We start from the raw sequence: 20,332 nt of genomic DNA on the forward strand, positions 1-20,332 counted from the left end.
AAAAAAGTGCTGTTAAATGTACACCTCCATGTCTGGCCTCTGTTTCCCTTTCGGTTTCAAATACATATTCTTGTTTCTCTCTCTCTCTCTCTCTCTCTCTCTCTCAACACCACCATTCCATGCAGTAGAGACCAGTCCCACACTCATGGACTTCTATGGACAATTATTTATAGACATCAGCGTTATATTTTGTATCGAAAGAAATCATTCTGTTTTAAAGAGTATGCTCATGGAATTTCTGGACCAAAATGCTTTTGTTTTAACAACTGGGGCCATTATTGTGGGAGTTTAGCCCACCCCCAACCACACACCCAGGTGCGCTTGTACCAAGGGGCCACAGAGGGATGCCCTTTTCAGTAAAGTCAGGGCTTGGTAGGTTCTTTTTTTTTCTTTTGTGGGTCATGGGGGTTGGGGGTTTGGATAGAATACATTTTAGGTCCTCACTACCAGATTATGATGGTATTTATAAATGAATTCACTAAGTCTAATGTTCCTTGACTGGATTGCAGGGGTTTTTTGTTGTCGTTTTTGTTTTTGTGTGTGAATGTTTTTATTTCTCCCCCCCCCCCTTTTTTTTAAAAGAAGATAGAATTATAATTATGACAATAAAGACATTTGTGCTATTATTTATCTGTTACTTTACTTAAAGGTGAATCTCAAATGTACACTGCAAATGAATGGACTGAACTTTCTAAGTATGTGCGTGCGTGCGTGCTCTCTTCAACCACTAGGTTTACACACGTCACAAATTCATTCTTCAGATATGAAAGGTAACTACAGTGTGCTTCTCTGAGCTGTGGGAGCATGCTCACCCCACAAGCCTCAGCTTGAGGAGGAAGGAGCGCTGAGTGTACTGTCTGTCTACTGTGCCTGACATCAGTCCAATGAGTGGACGCAGGTGCCAAATTTTAGCCCAGGTAGAGGGGAGAGGGCTAAACAGGATCTGCACATCTGAAGCGCCGAGGGAGCGCGCGGAAATGCTGCAACGTTGCCAAAACAAATGGTGGGGTGGGCGGGGCAGGGTAGGAGTCCTTGCCATGCGTTTGTGCCGTAGGTTACTTTAGGGCGGGTGGATGCACGCTCACCCACAGCTGCTGTTTCATTCGTGCCTCACCCATTACAAACAAGACAACCCAAAGACAGGACATATCCCACAAAGACAGGACACTAGGTCCTGCACTGCTGGCTACAGAGGATTCGCTCAGTATGCTTAGAGAGCACGACAATATTTCCACACTTTGAATCGATCGTGTGTGTGTGTGTGTGTGTGTGTGTGTGTGTGTGTGTGTGTGTTTGGACGAGCTGTCAGCACATCATTATTTGAGAAAAACAGCTGTGCCGATGTATAAACCTGCATAAACTCCAAATCAGAAATCTTCCGATTTCAGGAGACGGAGCAGAGGCCCACATATGTGCAGGAAGATTATCAAGCAATTCAAAGCAAATTTATTATATCAAATTATACAACTCTTGTAGTTCCTTTCCTAGAATGTCTGCCCGTGAGACTTCTTTCTGAGTTAGAACAGCTGATCATTTTCTTTTATAATGGCCTTCTCAACAAAGTAACCCATCATACCAGTTTCCTTGTAATGCATTGCTCACTGCTCCTTTTCCCTTTTCTCTCTGCTCTGTCTATGGAGATGGCAGCAAACACCCCCCCCCCGCACAACTTCATCCCAGGATCATGGCCCTTCATTTGTCAGTGGCCCAGTGCCAGCGCAGCCCTGTCAGGGATGACGGTGAGCTCATCCAGTGATCTCCACCGCCCGGGCCAGCCCAGATGGGATTCGGTTTTGGTCGATGTAATTACAGCGTGTTAGGACAGTTTTGCTGGTGGTTACTGTTTGGCCAGCATCTCCCAGGCACCTGTTGAACAGGTCTGCTCAGTTCCGACCAGAGGTCAACTTCAGCGCAGGTGGAATAAATGATGCCACCGGCTTCACGGGACACACCAGCAGATGCGAAAGGTCAAAGGGTAACTCCAAAAAAAATTTTCATTCGACATCCAGACCCCTACTTTAGTGTTAGTAGAAAGGCTTAAAGTTGAAGGTTTGTGTGGGGTTTCAGCCTGCATATCACATCAGATCAGATCAAATACTGGTGTGGGGTTAATCACACAGAGCACATCTGGTAACAGTTGAGACTGAATGCACCTTCTGAATATTCTTCATCTGGATGTGAGTCGGATACATTTTGCACATTTCCTGAATCGATCTGCCAAGTTTCTGGGATATTGGAGTAAAACACTGATAGCCAATGCCATTTTTGGGTTCACTTAATTTGCTGTGTGTGTCCACCCCATGAAACCAACCAACCCTGCAACTGATTGGCAGTTAGACAAATTTGGTCTACCCGCTGTCCTCTAGTGGCAAGACCATGAAACAATACAAGGAAGCACCCAAACTACATTTTAGAGATGCCTCTGTTAGAAGCCTTCAGGCAAAGTGGAGATGGTTGGGGCTGCCTCTGCATTGGGCTTTGAATGGTTTAGCATGCGGCTTTTTGCTTACAGGAAGCTGAAGCCATGTTGGGTTCAATGAGGTGTTGGCTTACTGCCCTACCACATAGCTTTTCGCAACACTTGAGGCAGAACGTCAAAGACCAAATTACTTCAGTATTTATTAATCGCTTCTGAGAAATCATCAAACAGCCACATACATACCTATATAATCACACACACACAAAAAGTCAAACCTCTGCACATCCTTCTCAGAGTTTAATAAGCCAGACTGGTCCAAAAGGTCACATAATACATATGGAATGTTAGCACTCAATCTTTGGCCCAATGCCAAACAAGACTTTAGTGCTAAACTTCTGTATCTCTCCAACCTCTGGAAAGGCAGCTCACACGTGATACAATCACAGAAGAAAAAATAAAATTAGGAAATTAGACCCACTTTATCTGGAAGCTTTCCTGTAGATAATCTACAGACATTACTAACAAACCATCTAAAGACTCTTTTGTTGACAAACAGAAATTTGAGGCTATGGTTAGAGCCAAAATTATGGTCAGGATTAAGACCAGGTTTGGGTTTATGGTACTGATGATGTAACACTTATTAGACTGTTCACCAACAATTCCTTTAGTATCTACAAATCATCTACAAAGGACTACTCAAGTAAAGTGGTAAACAAATGCCTAATATGCATAAAGCATATCAACAGCACACACTTTCACAATTCATAATGAGCAGAAGAAATCTGTACAAATCTTTAAGCAAGACGATCTTGGCACTGAAAGCGCAAAAAGGCACAAGTGCTTCCTTATAGTCAAAAGCAGTATCGGATGAGCCAATGCTGACTTAACCAGGTAACTCAGAAAAAACTGCTTAAAGGCAATGGAGATAATCTCAGTACAAAATTAAAAAAAGGAAAGAAAAAAAAAAGTATAAAACAAAATTATTTACATCAAATGTCTTTTTTTTGCATAAGCAGCGATATACACACAATATATTACAAAGCTGTTAAATGAGTATAAAAAAATGACATTTGTTCTGAAAAATGAAAAAAACGTAACAAAAGTACCTTCTCTCAATGGGTCTGTCACTTCTTCACACATGCGATTGCTGGGCATACCTTAACAAAACTAAACGAAGAGAAAGAGAGAGGGAGGTTATTTGTGTGAAACCACTCGACAGAATTCACATGCAGATTATACCGCAGGAGTCCAACAGAGATGCGTCGGTGCCTACAACGTGTACAACACCGTATCACAAGGAATTCCTCGCCGGGCCTGCCGTCCATCACGCCCGAGCACGCTGCAGTTTGCTCGGTTACACTGAGCAAACACTGCCACCTGGTGGCCTCGCCGGGGTGCAGCATCACAAACGCCATGTGTGCCCGTGACTTCTGCGGACTCTATTAATATTCACCGTTTCATCGTGCAAGCAAAGTAAAGGCTCCTTTACGGGGCGTGTGGCGCATCCAGAGGCGATCTTACCTTCCACCGGTTGCCACACTGGTTGCACAGCACGAAGGTGGTCATGGGTTCATCGGCGCTGCGTGTCTGAACCTGCGGGGAGCGAGGAGGAGGAGGAGGAGGAGGAGGAGGAGGAGGAGAAGGAGGAGGGTTAGCGCTGCTGCTAGAAGGTAGCCCGCGCGGGACGGCGCGCGGGACGGCACGCATGCCCGGACGTGCTTCCTCGCCGCTGCCGTCGCGGGCGTGTGCGGGCCCGTGCCAAGCATGGCACGGGAATGCAGGCTCACTGGTGCGGAGGGGGATTACCAGGAAGAGGAAGATTATCAGGCAGACAGTCGATGTGCGTTTGCGCTGGTGCGGAAGGTCAGACTGAGTCGAGCAGACAGGTAGCGCGTTCAACGCCACGCGGACGGCAACGCAATGTGTTTCGCCTCTGTACTTCGACACACGTGTGTTCGCCTCTATACGCCGACACACGTGTGTTTAAGATTAAAAAGATGACTGAGGGTAAAAGCACAGTAACGGGAGAACCAGCTAATATTCGAGTCTCAAGTCTGCGATGCAACGGACGCTGGATGTCTCGCCTGCAGATACGTGCACTATCAAGACATACTTATTTCGAGAACTTAAATTCCCTCTCCATAGGGTTCAGATTCAGGTGATCCCATTCTTTTAGGCCCAAAATTCTCCAGGAGTGGGTTTTCATGGCCGTTTCACGCCATAGTCCCGCTCCGAGGTAAAGTGCCACAAACCAAGTGTTGAATCACTGGGTCGGACCCGAGTTTGGACGCTCTGGCCAGCCTTGGAACACGCCTCACGCTGCTTTCTGCTTTGCCACGGGAGCTCTTTTTCGAAGCTCCTGACAGAAGCTCCTTACCGCTATAGAATCCGGGCCCTGCTGTCATGCACATTTGTAATGGCCGTTCTTCCAGCTATTCAGCGGTGGTCAGTGTCAGACCACGGGGCTGCTGTCGGTCAGGTATTTTTAGATGTCAGCTGGTTAGCAGAGGTCTGCTCTCAAGCCGGCAATCACACTGAGGCGTGAGAAGCCCAGCAACACCTCTGTGCCTGATAAACCTGTACCACAGCTCAGCGCCCGATCCAGACCGCTGCAGGGCGGGGTTAGAGATGCGCGGAGAATCGTCTCACCACCCAAACATCCACTCAGTGCTCGTTCTTTAGGTCAGAAACTGACCAGTAATGACTGACCTTGATAACTGACAGGTATAGTCTGTAATTGCACACTGCAGTCTGGGACTGAACACTGTATATAATCCCTGGTTAGTAGAGGTCCAATTCTAAGTGGTAGGTAAGGAAGGTTTTAAGGAAGAGTAAATGAGCTGGTGAGTAGATGTGTTTACCAAGCAAAGGCATTTATGATAAATCACTGTTTCATTTCACATCCAGTGTGCTGGAGTGTTGGGCGTGGGTGCGCGTGAACGGGTGTAGCGGGTATATCGGCGTGGGTGCGCGTGAACGGGTGTAGCGGGTATATCGGCGTGGGTGCGCGTGAACGGGTGTAGCGGGTATATCGGCGTGGGTGCGCGTGAACGGGTGTAGCGGGTATATCGGCGTGGGTGCGCGTGAACGGGTGTAGCGGGTATATCGGCGTGGGTGCGCGTGAACGGGTGTAGCGGGTATATCGGCGTGGGTGCGCGTGAACGGGTGTAGCGGGTATATCGGCGTGGGTGCGCGTGAACGGGTGTAGCGGGTATATCGGCGTGGGTGTGCGCGTGAACGGGTGTAGCGGGTATATCGGCGTGGGTGTGCGCGTGAACGGGTGTAGCGGGTATATCGGCATGGGTGCGCGTGAACGGGTGTAGCGGGTATATCGGCGTGGGTGCGCGTGAACGGGTGTAGCGGGTATATCGGCGTGGGTGTGCCTACCTGGGTGTAGGTGCAGCTCTTGCCCTTGCACTTCCCACAAATAAACATGTCAGTCTCGGTGCCACCCACTTTAGAGAGCTGGTGTTCCCGGATGGACTCTTTAGTAAGAGCCTTTCTCATTTCTTTCAGCTCTGCACTCGCCATCTCCTACAACACACACACACACAAAATTCTCAAAGACTCCAATTTTAAACTCTATAGCAGCACTATTACCTCTATTAGGAACTTTTGTAAACTTTAAAATAGGGAAGAAAATAAAATCTCCTTAAACTGGACAACTAGACACAGTTCTGACCAACTACAGATGTTCTGCACTGACGTGCTCCTGTATGGAAATACACACATCTTGATAAGTCCTGGATGACTGATTCACATATAATCCACATAACATAGGATTAGTTTGGGTGTGTGTGTGTGTGTGTGTTTTTCTGTTATGTCTGCACAGCTAAAAGTTTCTACCAACATGACTACTGTACAACACCCGCTACGTAACTCAGCCCCCCACCCCCACCCCCATCCCCACACCCACCTCAGCAGTCATGGTGGCAATGCGCTCAGGAGCAATGTTGCCGCACAGAACGCTGCGACGCAGGTCCGGGTTCTTCTGGTCCTTCAGGTTGGAGATGCGGCTCCTCAGCCTGGCCTTGTACTTCATGTCCGTGGACTTAAACTCCTTGTAGATGCGTAGCGCGCAAACTAGTTAAGGCAACGCCACTGAGCTTATCCCACACAGATACCTCCTACATTTATTAAACGCTACAGAACAGCTAGCATACAGCGTCAGGCAATGCTACCAGGGTCGCGCCATGAGGGCGTTCTCCTGGCTCCGAACAAAAGCGGCACCATCAGGAACCGAAGACAAAAATAAGCCTTCGAGAGCGAGTGGGATATAATCTTCGATCTCTGCTGCCAAAGCGTCGCAGTCCGCGCCGATTGTTTTGTAATCATCTGTGGAAAGGAAAAAAAAAAGAGAGAAAGAGGATGCTTAAAAAGAAGGCAGCACTGAAGGTCAAAGGCCATGCTGACATGCCCTGCTGACACTCGGCGCGGCAGCTCTCGCGGGCTGGGGCGGCTCTGTGCGAGCGCGCTCAGGGCTCACCGTCTGTCTGCAGGGCTGCCACCAGGAGCTCGCGGCACTTGGTGCGCACGCTGTCGGTGGTGACCGGTGCCGGAGGGAACGATGTGAACTTGGGCGTCGTGGGAGTTGTAGGGGTGGTGGGAGTCTTTGGTGTGGCTGGTTTCTTACTGGAATCCAAATGCAAGTAAACAAACAAACAAACAAACAAACATGCAAACACTCTTCACTAACCTTCACCCCCATATTATTAGGAACACCTGCCACGCTTCTAAATAGACTGGCCACTCTAGTAAGAACTTTTTACAGGTGAACACACCAGTGTAGACACACAGGTAAAACAGCTGAAGGGCGCCATGCACAAACTGCCTGACAACAGAGATGTTTCGTTTCTGACTGTACACCTACAAGGTCCGTCTAATAAACAAATGTTGCTAATAAACATTGTTGACTTGATTCAGTTTCACTGTGGAATTTAGAAAAGCTAATCTGACTGGTTGTGTACTTCATGCTATCTTTTGTTTCTGTCATTCAACTTGCTAGGAAAATTATATAGATAGATAGAAAGATAGACAGATAGATAGACAGAGTAACATATCAGCAGATAATTGTTAAAATGTATCTATTTGGTATAAGTACATAATTGCCATCTGTTCGTCATTCACTATCGGTGTGTATTAGTTCCACGTTCTTGCTGAGGTGCATTTAGAACAAGGCAAACCCAAGTGTTCACATTGACAGTGGATTTGTTGCCGCTTTAGAGTTTTGTTCTTCATTCTTAAACACAGAGCAATTAAGAACTTTTTAATGATGAGAATTATTAAATTCAGAATCCAATGGTAAAAGATGATCAATAATATATATTTTTTAAAGTAATACATTTATGAATTTTAATATTAAACAAGTGCCAACCTCACCTCACTATGCAAAAACTCTCCAAAACGCTGCTTATGTTTGGAAGGCAAGGCAATTAAAGACAGCAAGGAACAGAAAATGTCACATAGACCTCAAGAACAGTTTTAGACGGAACTGCAAGGATGTGAGGGGACTAAAAAAAACTCTCCAATGGATTTTGCATGAGCTGAAATACCAAACCTCTCCCTGTAGCATAATTTCAACCAGCTTTACATTTCTGGTTCATGCTAACATTGAGGCAAACTCAACCCACCTGGCAGAGTTTGAGGGTCACATGAAATGTGGTTCCTTAGGAACTGGCCGTTACAGACACAGAAATGTCTGCTGTTTGTACTTGACCTTATCTGTGTATGCCTTCTGTAGGTCTCAAACAATTCCTCGAGAAACTTGAGTAACTCGCCAAAAACAAAAACAGATTCGGTAGCTAAATACTAGGCTCGCCAACAACAAAAAAAAGCTGGAGCATACCTAAACAACATTAAAGCGAGGTGATTTTGTAGTACTTCTGCTGTAGAAGCATGGTAGTATACAATGAACAAGGAAAAGTGACTTTTTTTATGTTTTTGCACATTTTCTTGAATCACTGAATAAGCTCCCAGAATCTCAACAGACATGGAGCCTAGCCAGGGTCCGAACAGTCTGTACCATCGTGCTTGAGACGTCACCGCAGGGACAGGAGAGGTTCACAGAGAAGGGTGCTCGCTCAGGACTCAGCAGGTCATGCAGTCATGCCGCTGCTATTTTACGGAACATTAGCTGGCAAAGTAGCTAGTTCGCTAGCTACGTGATATCGTTGAATTGTACTGGAGCGATTTCTCGTCGTGGTTATCGGCAGAGACGTCAAATTTCGCAGTTTTGGATTTACGCAGTAGGCATTGTAGCAACATGCCACATACAACTGTATTTATTTGAATGAATGAATGAGCTGAGTGAACAAATATATTGTTAGAGAATCACTTTTTTTTTGTTTGTCTGGAAGTAAAAAAAAAAAAAAAAAAGGGGGGGGGGGGGCTCTGTGTTCTTAGAGATCTAGCTACTGTTTACCCAAATCCTTGGGAAGTGGAAAATTACGTAAGTTTTCCCTGGTTTATATCTTTCGTGTGTGTAAAGCAACGACACGCCCACCCACACACCTGAAGTCACTGGATCCAGGACTGTCTTTAGACGATGACGACTGAAGCGGGGAGCCTCCCCTTTTCTTCTCTTCACATTTGCTCTCAGAACCATCTGTGAATACAGACGGAAAAGTCAAGCCATCCATTCCAACAGCTGAACAGCTAGCCTGGATTATTACCACCACATTTCTCATATCCCATACCACTCTCTCGGTCATGTTCTCAGTCACGGGTAATTTAATTCTACACTTCTCCTCCACTGTTAAAGATACCCTTCCTCTACTTGCGTCAGCAAAAAAAAACAAAAAACAAAAAAACTAGAGCAATATTACAGGACTGAAATGGACCCTGGCTGAATTTAAACGACACAGCGCCTGGAACGTGTGCTCCTTTTGCATCTGGCTGAAGTCAACAGTGAACAACGCAGGAGAACTGTACCAAGCAGTTTCTTCCAGGTCTTGATGAGCGACTTGGCCAGTGACTGCACCTCCTCGTCTGAGCTCTGTTTCCTCACAGCGTTCACGGACATGCCGATCCGTGTTGACTGGAGGGCAACGTGCAAAATCCAGCAGGAAAAGCAAAATATACAGTCAATCAAACCACCAAATCCACAAACGGCAGCCATTTTAAACTTTTCACCGTGACACTTTATATGTTGATCACACTGCGTAAGGGACAGCAGTCACTGAAGGCTATATATATATATATATATATATATATATATATATATATATATATATATATAGAGAGAGAGAGAGAGAGAGAGAGAGAGAGAGAGAGAGAGAGAGAGAGACTATATAGAGGGATATATATATCCCTCTGATTCTATCTTTCAGAATTTGAAACATGCTAGTCTCACCACAGGCAGAAGGGTCACTACAATGCCAGTGACGAGGTGGATGTTGAGAAGCGTACTACATTCTGAGCAATTCTAAGTACATCACTAGGCATTGTGTGTGTGTGTGTGTGAGAGAGAGAGAGAGAGAGGATCCATGTTGGTATTTGGTCACTAATGACAAAGTCCATAAAATGACTGTAACCCAAGGCCACATGAGACCAAATTACTGTTTAGATATTCAAATTTTAATAGTAGAATGGCCAACAGTGTCAAAATTTGAGTTTTTGATCAAATAAACCCCAATTTCTACCAATCCCTGACTTTAATTATAATAGTGCATAATTTAATCTGGTATTGTTATGAAATCAGTATCACAAAGCACAAAACAGGTTCTGTTTCTACCTCTAAAGGCCATAGCGGTATAACGAACGTCTTTATTAGACGGCACTTCGTCTCCTTTTAGCCCCAACATTACAGTGCGTCTGATGTCACCTTGGCAGCAATCATCTTACACACTTCATCTACAAATTAAGATTAAAATAAGAAAAATAATTTAGTTTGCTTGTTTTTAAAAAAAATTATTTTATTCTCTGTTAAACCAGAAATAAGGTTGACAATCGCAAACGGTCAAAATGACCGTTATGGCTGTTTATAGTGTTTTTGTCGTCTTCACTGTCTCAGATAACTACTGCACAGATGCGCTAATCTGCTAGAGTAACATGGCAGTTAGTCTCTCAGTGAGACTGCCTCAACAATGACAAAAGTCAGCGCTGGAAAAACTTCATATTCCCTGTCTTTTCATGTTCAGTTAACCAGCATACATGAGAGCCGTTGTTTCTTTCACGTCTGGTAAAATACCTAGTACTGTTTTAAACCTCGCGCAATACTAGGACTATTGACAGGCAATTGCAAATAAGAGTAAAGGTTTTGGGATTTTTCAGAAGTCCTATAAAATCGCATAAAATATATGCAATGAGATCTCCACACACAAACAACGCCGTTTGACAAACAGCTTTGAGTAAAACAAGACTATACGTCCTTCATTGGAGTCGAAGCGCAGGAAGACGGCCGGATTATGTAATCCATCAGCCTGGAACAGATGTCTTAAGGTGGTGTGTAGAAGATGACCGAGCTACCTGGAGGGTCTCCAACGACATTTTCATGCTCTTCAGTTCCTTTAGCATGTCTATGGCGCCATCCTAAAGTCAAAACAATGCAAAATCAAGACATATTCAGAATCATAAAGAAAACTAGTCGCCCGACCTCTCCAGACTCGGAAACAATTCCGCGGTTTTCCATAATCTTGCCTACTGTTTTAAAACGATTACTCAACTATTATGTTCAATACTTCAAGAACTTTTTAAAATAAAATAATTACAGCGTGCTGAGCTAGATCGTTTGTGCACTCGTTCGATCAAAACGCGGTATATTTCGCGGAAAGTAGCAAATAAATGAAGCGTTTGTTTCCGAAAACGAGCCGGGGAGAAAACTGGAGAACTACCAGTTGCCAGCTCATCGCAGCACGTTGCTACTCACGAAGACGAAAACAAACCCGCCGACGGAGTGAAATGGGACGTGCTGATTTACGCGATGTTAAAGGACGAGGCAACCTAGCGCCGTGGGCTTAAAAGGGTCGGTAGTAAATGACTAATGAATGGCGTTACAGCATCTCATAACCCTAACTCTTTGGCTGCCGTCAGTTACGAGGCATCCCAGGAACAAGTTAATCGGTAACATCGCCTTTGGTAGCCTAACTGGATACATAACATGCCTTAAACGTCTCGTATGTAGGCTACACCGTTTTCATTACTGCCGAAGATCAAACCCGTTGGCCGGTTTTAGCAAAACAAAGTCTGACGTTTCGACGGAATGAAATATACATCGTCCGTGCAGTTCGCCGCCAAAAACATAAATAAAAAATCCGCAACGTTGCCTTCATTGTAAAATGCAACTCGAAAGAGCAACGTTAGAAGGCGACTTTGGTGGGCTATTTCGCGGTCTTTGTGGATGACATTTTCATTGGCGTTGGAAACGCCGCTAGTTCACGCACAAGCGGAGATTTCCAGAAATTCCCTCCATGACTAAAAGTGCAGCAGACTCAAGCGCAGCCCGGTCATACCTGCTTCCTGACGCCGAAGCTACTCCGCGCTCTGCACGGACAGATGCACTTACCGTGTTTTTCTTGTGCACCATTTTGTCCAGCTTCTTTGCGATGCGTTCGACCTCTTGTTCTTTCACCATGTTTAAAAATTCCTCTGCCTGATTCCTAATGTCGGCCCTCCATTTATGTGGGGAAAATACACGCGTAGCCTCCTATTTTTTTTTTCTGTCTCTCTTGATGCCCAAATCAGTGGAATCCACTACCTTTTTCGCAGCCCTCGTCTGTTGTGAACTATGGCAGTGTGGGATTTGTAGTTCGTTCCGCCTAGCGACGTACAGATTCCCAACCTAACTATTTTAAAAGAAATTTACTTCTAAATACTAACCTGTTACATTTTGCTAGTAAATCAAACAATGAGTACGGTAACCACAATCATTCTGCTTTAGTTAGCCTACTTTTAATCGTTTTAGGTAGGTTGTAAAATCTGTGTGAATTGTATAGGCCTGTCCGGTCTACTATTAATCAAGCCGACAGAGGAGACCAAAAGCATTTTCAAGTGTTTTGTTTGTTTTGTGTATCTTTTTTGTTTGTTTGTTTGTTTCACATACGACGTAAAGAACAATCATTTGAAGAACCCGGATAATCTTTTATGCCAGCAATGGCAAAAAGCCCCACTTTTTCGCAAGTGATGACGTAGGAGTGCAGTTATGGCGAAGAAATGTCAATTCCAAAATAGTCATATATATCGGGGTTTGTTTTGGGGTTTTTTTGGTAATAACCTTTGTAGTCATAGTGGCATATACTATATCCGGTAAATGAGGGCTTCTCCGAAGGGTCCTGCACTGTAACTCCTTCAACAGCTGAGGGCAGTGCTGCACTTCATTTCCTTTCGGATAATTGCTTCTCGTGTGTGTGTGAGAGAGAGAGAGAGAGAGAGAGAGAGAGAGAGAGAGAGAGAGAGAGAGAGAGAGAGAGAGAGAGAGAGAGAGAGAGAACGAACATCTTTTGCACTTCTAAAGCCAGTAGATAAATTAGAGAACAACACCTTTTGCACTTCTAAAGCCAGTAGATAAATTAGTGATGGTTTGCATCAAAACGGACTGTAGCTGGTGCTATTGCTTACTGATAATGCCAACACCTATACACCTACACTGCAGATTTTATATTTCTTACTGTTTAACATAATTATTAACTATTTTACTCCCTCTTCAGTCCTTTCTTCCAATGGCCCAAGTGTCCGTTCCTTTTTGGTATCAGTATAATCAGACTTCTGTAGCACTAAACTCATTTCAATTGTTGAACACTTTGTTGTTTGGATTTCCCAGGGGCATATTTGAAGTGTCAGCAGCTTGGTACCACACAAATACCTTGCTATATGGCTCTATTATTTGTGCCATGTGTACATTGTGAGGTGATGATGCCTGGACTGTTTGTGAGGCGAGCAGAGTGGTGTTCTGCACAGTTTAGGAAGCCCCACCTCAGCCATGAGCACGTTTGGAGTGGGGGGGGGGGGAAGTCCCCTTAGCTCAGAACCACTCATGTGAGCAGGAAACACTGCCTTTATCGCTCCTGGAAGGTCATCTCTGATTATAACCAGGCCACGGCAACTCTGGACCCTGGCTTTACCGGCCCCATGAGACCCCTTCTCCTGCCGTACAGTGCCTTCACACATCAGTCCAACAGTCAGATCGTTTTAAACATTTTTGGAATTTTATTGTAAATACTGATATTCCAGTGCTTAGAAAGGATTTACTTAGTGTTTTCAAGAATTTGTGTGTGGTTATTGGCTTCTCATTCACCGTCACCCAGATAGTGTAGGAATGGTGAGTGATGTGATGCTTGAATGCTTGTTGTAGAAGTATTTTTTCTCATGAATTGTATGTTTTGGGGGGGCTGTCAACCAATGTGGAGGTGAAATGATTGTATATTTATTTATCTTTTTAGGATTTGGTAACTATTTGTTCAGGTTTTCAGACTCTGGCATTTTAATATAAAAGTATTTGACAAAATAATGAAAATGTTTGCTTGATTTCCTGACCTGATTCTCAACTATAATACGGAATTTGCTTGATGTGCCAATTTGAACACAGCAGAGCAAATGTAATATTCTTTAAAGAAACCACTTTAAACTTTGCTCAGAGACCGGAAGATACTGAACTGTAAAGTTTGCCCTTTCATGTCAGATGAGGGTTCTTCACATTTCTGCCTTGATTTAATTAATAGCCAATGAGTGTATAAGTACATTGAAAGAGAAAGTCATTCTCTAAATGTACATTTTTATTAATATTTTGGGGGCTTTGGGGTGGGGGGGTGCTTGTTTTGCAACCCTGGTGCCTATATGTGCTTTTTGAGTCATTGTGAGTTATGATAAGAATAATCAAGGAGTTTGTATGGTACCATTTCATGCGCGCACAGTTTTTAATGATCTTCTGCCTAAGTGCCGATGTTAAACAGATCAGTGTGTGCAGCCCGAGATCAGAGCCTGCCATCACATCTTACAGGGCCGTTACAAGTCTGTCACAGAGACCGTCTGTCATTATATGAGCATTAGAGGCTAGGAAAAAGCAATCATAAAAGCTTTACAGTGTAGCCTCTCTGTGACTCGCGCCCTTCTGACAATGAATGATAGTACTTGGATGCTTTTCCTCATCTCCCCATATGTTCTGTGCTGTTACACTAAGCTTGTTGGTATGTGTTTATGAAGAAGTGATGCAAACCCGTTCAATGCTTTGCCAGGTCAGACAGCCTGAGAGCGATTGGTTAAAAACAAGGGTTCTCCAAGATTCTCCTAGAGCTAACTGAGGACTAATTACATATGTTCAGACTACTGTCTGCATGTAAAGGCGGGGGTTGTTTTTATGGTTATTCTTGCAACAGAAGCATCTGTCTGGTTTTCTTATGCAGTGCGGTGAACAGTATAGTGACCCTCGCTCGACATCCTGCTTTATACACTCGTGCTGTTTTCAGCTCATGAATAGCCTCCTGTTCCCTTATTTAGCTAGAAGTTGCAGAACATGTGTGCCTGGTCGAATCAAGTGATGAGTTAGACAGGAGGGAGAGAGAGAATAATCCAAGATCTTATTAGAGACAAAGAGCTGTTATCCTCTTCTCTGTCAAGGGTCCTCTCTGTTTGAGGGTTGAGTGCATGTTCTTGATTTCTAACACATGTATCAGAACACATAAAACATTGTGTCAGACACTGCAGCCAGGGCTAGCGAGACGGGAACGGCCCGAGGCATGGTGTTCGCACGCTGCACCAAAGATCTCAGCCCTGCGCTAATCTGTTGATTGCACAGAGCAGAGATCAGTGCTGGACCATTTCCCGATTTTTCCACCTCATATCGAAATATATGCGATTGCGTGAAGAAGGGACACGGCAGGCCAGTCAGCTGCTCGTGAGAGGCCGAACAAGCCTGTGTTTCTGTCGGCCTCGATTTAAAACCTTTTTTAAATGCTTTTTAACGTACAAACGCTTTTGTTTGTAAACTGCTAGTGCCTTTTTAATTCGTCTCCGCTTGCCGGTAAGTGCAACCGGGCGTGTAAAGTTTGTTCGTTTCGATGATATTTCTGGAGGAAGCTGACGGGTCGATGGCTCAGTTGTGAGGTATGAGGTATGTGAGTTATGAATGAACCCATCACCACCCATTTTATTTATGGTGTGTCAGGGAAGATGAATCAGACGTACAAAAGTGTTGCTATGAGACTGTGACAAATGTTCCTGTTCTCCGTTCTCTTCGCTCGACTGCTTTCCCTGATGTCTCCGTCCGATTCGCGGAGATCTCGTCTCTCTCAGCAGGAAGTACAGTAATTCATCTACACAATGAACACCGGTAAACACATTACATACACACACAAGCACGCACACACAAGTGAGCCTCCAGCACCCTTGGCATACTAAACTTTGTTGACCCTTCTCAGTGATCTGAGAACAAGCAAATTCCCTAACAACCGTGTCCATGTTTTAACCAGCTCTATACAGGCCAGTAGAGTTCCAGCTCCTTCCTGTTTTCCCGCTTACTGTCTTTCCGCCTGTGCCACTGTCTAAAAGACTTCCAGCAGCACTTAATTCTGAATTAATTCTGCCCTCATTCTCAATCCACCTGCCTCTATATCACTGACGCAATCACCACCTATTCTCCTACTCGGCCAGCCCAAAGCAGACCCCCCCCCCCCCCCCCCGGTCTCCTTATACGCCAGTCCCTCAACCTTCTTCCACTCTCCCAGCAACCCAAAAGCAGCTTGACTGCCCTCTCTCCACCAGAAATGCCCCCCTCCGCTGAGAGACACTCTCACCATGGACACCACTGCCTAAAGTGACCTGTTTTCTCTCTCTCGCTCTCTCTCTCTCTCTCTCTCTCTTTCTCTCTTCCCCCTCTCTGTCTCTCTCTCTCGTGCTCACGTTCTCTCTCTCTCTCTCGCTCTCTCTGTTGCTCTCTCTCTCTCTCTGACTCTCTCTCTCGCCTCCCCACCTTCCTCTCCAAGGCAGTCCAGCTCACCCCGCTGCCTCAGCGCCGGCCTTCCTGCCCACCTCCATAACTCAGTGCTTCAGCCCTGGCTAGTCCAGTGCATGGACCCCCTCCCCCCCTCCGCTGTGCCCAGCCTTGACCCCGCGTGTCGGGGGAGCAGGGTGCTTCCCCTTGGCCGGGCTCAGCGGGGCGGCCGGTCTGTACTGCGGTGGGGTGCTGTGTGGGAAGCCCTCAACGATCTCTCTCTCACACACACCTCAACGCTCTTCCTATTCAGCACTTCCTCCCATCGCCTGACACCGGCCTGCTACCGCAAAGAACCCCCCCGGCCCTGGCATTTGTTTTTGCCTCTTTAGCATGGGTTGTGTCCTTCTTGCTTCTTTACCTCTCTCTCTCTCTCTCTCTCTCTCTTTCTCTCTCTCTCTCTCATGGGGGATTGGTAGAAGAATGGAGCAGTGTAAATTTGACCAGTGCGCATTTCCTCACAGAAGCGGGACTTGGCGAAGGGCAGTTGGCCTGACAGCATCTCTGGCTGCTGTCACTTTCCCTGGCTCCACCTCTTCATCATAGTCTTCCTCACTTGCTGTACAGCCTCCTGGCGCCTACGGTGGTGTGGTATTGCGGCCCCTTCGCCCTGCTACGTCCTGGACCCAATACCACGTCCGGCCTCAGGAACATCATGTAAACCTATGCAGTTTTTTTTTTTTTTTTTTCACAGTCAAACTAAATAAACTTTTAATCTGTCTCAGTGCACTCGAGTCTTCCATGACGGGCATCCTGAGGTTTTGTTTTGGTTTTTTTTGTTTCATTTCTTTAGTCTTCTTCTCCTTTTTTTTTTTTTTTTTTGCTTAGTATAGGACATTAATTCTTTAACATTCATCTCCACCCAGGCTGATCATTACCAAAGGGATTCATCCATCAGCTCACGCGAAGCCCCTTCGGCATCCATAACGAAGCCACGCCAGTCCGGTGAGACGTCTGCGCTCATAACTAACGTCTGTTTATTGGCGTCCGCCGCATCGTACGCAGAGAACACAGACACTTTTTGTGCTCCGTGTGATCTCCTGCGTCCAAGTGCGGCTTCGGCTCGTGGTGCGGCTGTGCTGTGGGTAGCGGGGGCACCTCCAAGGGTTTTGAGGCGTAATGGGCTGATGTGGCATGGCGCTGCAAAATGCGCGTGTTATTTCTTTCAGCGTGCTCGCACACACTGTCCCAGGTCCTGTAGCGTGTCATTGTGGTATTGTTAGAGAGCCCTGCTGCGTGGGTGTTTGAGTGTGTGTAAGAAGGAGACACAAATGTCTGAGTGATGAGTGAGTCCTTGAGCATTTTGTAGGTTGGTTGGAAGCTTTAAGCATATTTTGTGTGTGTGTGTGTGTGTGTGTGTGTGTGCATGCACGCACGTGCATTTGTGTATGTAAGCGAGTGAGAGAAAGGCTAAGTATGTCTGAGTGATGAGTGAGTATTTGTGCATTTTGTAGCCTGCATGACAGCTTTGAGTATGTGTGTGTGAATATGCGTGTATGCGTCGGTCGGAAAGGTCTCTGGGGCCGTGTGTGTGTGTGTGTGCGCGTGCGTGTGTGTGTGCGTGTGTATGTGTGTGTGTGTGTATCTGTGCGCGCGTGCGTGCGTGTGTGTGTGCGTGTGCATGTGTATGTGTGTGTGTGTGTGTGTGTGTGTGCGTGTGTGTATGTGTATGTATGTGTGTGTGCGCGCATGTGTGTGTGTGTGTGTGTGTGTGTGGGCATGAGCGTTGGGGCAGTGACAGGGGTGCTGACAGGCTATCTCCTGTATAGCCTTTCTAATCTCAGCCTTGTTAAGCAAAACGTGAAAAGCTGTACTTCTCAAGTTGGATGAACAATGTGATGCCCCACCCCTCTCCCTCTTTTAACCACGCCCCCTCTGGAACGGCACAATTCCCAGAAACCCCCACCTCACCTCTCCACCAGCCTCCCAGGGCTTACCATGCTCCCTTCCCTGGGAGATGACTGCCTTGCACATAAGATAAGCACACACGCATGCACGTCTCTCTCAGGACTTAAAGGTTTGCCCCAGCCTTATGGCTGATGCCCAGTGGCCTTCATATGTGCACACATACACACACACACACACGTGCACATGCTGCATGCATTTTGTTTATTTTTGACTGAGTCTCTCATTGTCTGGCCTTTTACCCTGGCCTCTGTGCATTGTGTGGACATGTCTGTATGTGTTTGTCACTTGTTTGTTTAGTGTGTGTGTGTGTGAGAGAGAGAGAGAGAGAGAGAGAGAGAGCAAGCGAGAGAGGAAGAGAAAGATTTAAGCTGCTGATTCAGCAACTCTACCATGCCTTTGTACTTTTGCTGTCCTGCGTAGAATGTGTGTGAGAAAAATCACCAGTATTGCTTTCACAGTTGATCTGAAATCCATCCTACAGATAAACCAGCCAACTATTACCCAACAGGACTGTGTATTACCAGTGTGTGTGAATCTGTTCTTATGCCTGCACACATGTCCAGTGTTGAATTAAAATCCTAATTCTATGTGTGTGTTAACACAGGTCTATATTTAAAGTTTAATTGTGTGTGTGTGTGTGTGTGTGTGTGTGTGTGTGTGTGTGTGTGAGAGAGAGAGAGAGTGAGAGAGTGAGAGTGAGTGAGTGAGTGAGTGAACACTACTCTATATTTAAAGCCTAATTGTTGTTGTGGAGACTCTCTGTTTACCTCCTCTGGAGCCATGTGGCTTGTCAGTCAGTGAATCCACCACATACACACAACACCACATATATACACATTGCACACACACTGAGATACCATCCTATTATCCAAATGGGTTCGGATAAGCCTCCTACCCAAATATGCTATATGTTTTCACTTGACATGACCACATTTGTGACGAACCAGTTCGCTCTCTGCCCCCTCCCCCTTCTCCCAAAGGTTTAAAACCCCCTCCCTCATGTATTCAACATTTTCCAAATATCTCCACTGACCACAAAATAGTTCCCTCGCTCTGTGGCAAACACAAACACCGAAGGCTCTCCGCTCTTTAGGATGGCCGTCTCGTTAAGTGGAGAAGTCTCTCACGCCTGGGCGAAGCTCTACTTTCTCATTACAGGGGCTCGACCATTACGGCGCTTGAGACCACACCGCTTACCAGGAAATTATCTGGGAGTAGCAGAGTGTGCTCACTCTCACTTCACAGCGTCATTCCATTAAGTCTGGGAGGTTCAGTGCTAGATCTTGCGCTTCTCCAAGAGGAAACGTCTGCAGGCCCGGAACTGAGACTGGCTACTACGCGCATGCTACCAAGCGTAGTGGGCGAATGTTCTGCTACAGAATGGTTTATTAAAAGTCTTTATGCTTTGTGCCCTGACAATTGCAAGTGAAGAGCTGGTAAAGACAGGAGGGAACTTTGAACAAAAATTCAAATCAGCAGTGCAAAGTACCAAATCCGTGGCCCCTGTGTCAACGTGGCCCCTTCCCTGACCCCGGGGCCCATGCCTACACGATCCAGACGGGTCGCCCCTAAAGGGCCAGACGGAGTCCTGTGAAACTCTGCCCCTCTCTGATCTACTGGATTGCCTCGCTGGATTACCACATCAGATTAACTCTCCCCTAATGCAGCCCAAAAAAACAGTGCTCAGTTATCCACACACCATAGCGTCTCTTTGCGTTTAACGAGCTTTCCTTGGCCACAGCCCTCTTGGCAAGGTGGATGGCAGCAGACGATTGTCGTAACATATATGAAGTCGCAAAAATCCGTTTGCAGTGCAAAATGAGAAATGAAAGGAAACAGAAATACAGCAGACCAAACAGGGTGCCATTCCATTGCCGTGTCACACGGCAACACGTGAAACATCACAAGATTGTTCTGTCCTGAAGACCTTACCAGAAGGCGGTCCCATAAACCACCCTATCCTTTGCTCACGCGCAGGGTGTCTTGCATTGTTCGCATCTCAGTCACGATCCAACCGACTGAGAGATATGGAGAAAAATGGGGAAAACCCTTGTATCGCTCACGTTCAGATATGCACAACCCTC

The 20,332-nt window shown here is 45.9% G+C and overlaps 1 protein-coding gene across 5 annotated transcripts; it reads right to left on the reverse strand.

The window, feature by feature from the left end:
- Nucleotides 1-2,697: 2,697 nt before the first annotated feature.
- Nucleotides 2,698-12,136, reverse strand: tcea2 (transcription elongation factor A (SII), 2). 5 transcript variants are annotated; one of them, XR_004775602.1, is made up of 11 exons: nt 11,922-12,136; nt 10,886-10,948; nt 9,350-9,455; nt 8,930-9,023; nt 6,906-7,051; nt 6,698-6,754; nt 6,336-6,490; nt 5,807-5,953; nt 3,941-4,012; nt 3,526-3,586; nt 2,698-2,831 (listed from the first exon to the last, which is right to left on the reverse strand). XR_004775602.1 is itself a non-coding variant. In XM_035522616.1 (10 exons), exons 1-10 carry the CDS (start codon nt 11,988-11,990, stop codon nt 3,578-3,580), a joined length of 918 nt encoding a protein of 305 aa, XP_035378509.1. In that variant the 5' UTR covers nt 11,991-12,136; the 3' UTR covers nt 3,437-3,577. The 5 variants fall into 5 exon arrangements, 4 of the variants coding, with proteins under 4 accessions (XP_035378509.1, XP_035378511.1, XP_035378510.1 ...); XM_035522616.1 differs by lacking the exon at nt 2,698-2,831 and having other exon boundaries at nt 3,437-3,586; XM_035522618.1 differs by lacking the exons at nt 2,698-2,831; nt 11,922-12,136 and adding an exon at nt 11,869-11,890 and having other exon boundaries at nt 3,437-3,586.
- Between the last annotated feature and the right edge of the window lie 8,196 nt (nt 12,137-20,332).

This window comes from Electrophorus electricus, chromosome 24 (assembly GCF_013358815.1).
Source record: "Electrophorus electricus isolate fEleEle1 chromosome 24, fEleEle1.pri, whole genome shotgun sequence".
NCBI classification, from domain to species: Eukaryota; Metazoa; Chordata; class Actinopteri; order Gymnotiformes; family Gymnotidae; genus Electrophorus; species Electrophorus electricus.

What these genes read in the sequence shown, in the direction of transcription:
- tcea2 (XM_035522616.1), bottom strand. Translation starts at nt 11,990, where the DNA reads ATGGTGAAAGAACAAGAGGTCGAACGCATCGCAAAGAAGCTGGACAAA. An exon ending in GACCTGGAAGAAACTGCTTG is followed by an intron (nt 9,024 to 9,349) that starts GTACAGTTCTCC and finishes CTGTATTCACAG; the next exon opens with ATGGTTCTGAGAGCAAATGT. An exon ending in TTGCCACCATGACTGCTGAG is followed by an intron (nt 5,954 to 6,335) that starts GTGGGTGTGGGG and finishes TGTGTGTTGTAG; the next exon opens with GAGATGGCGAGTGCAGAGCT.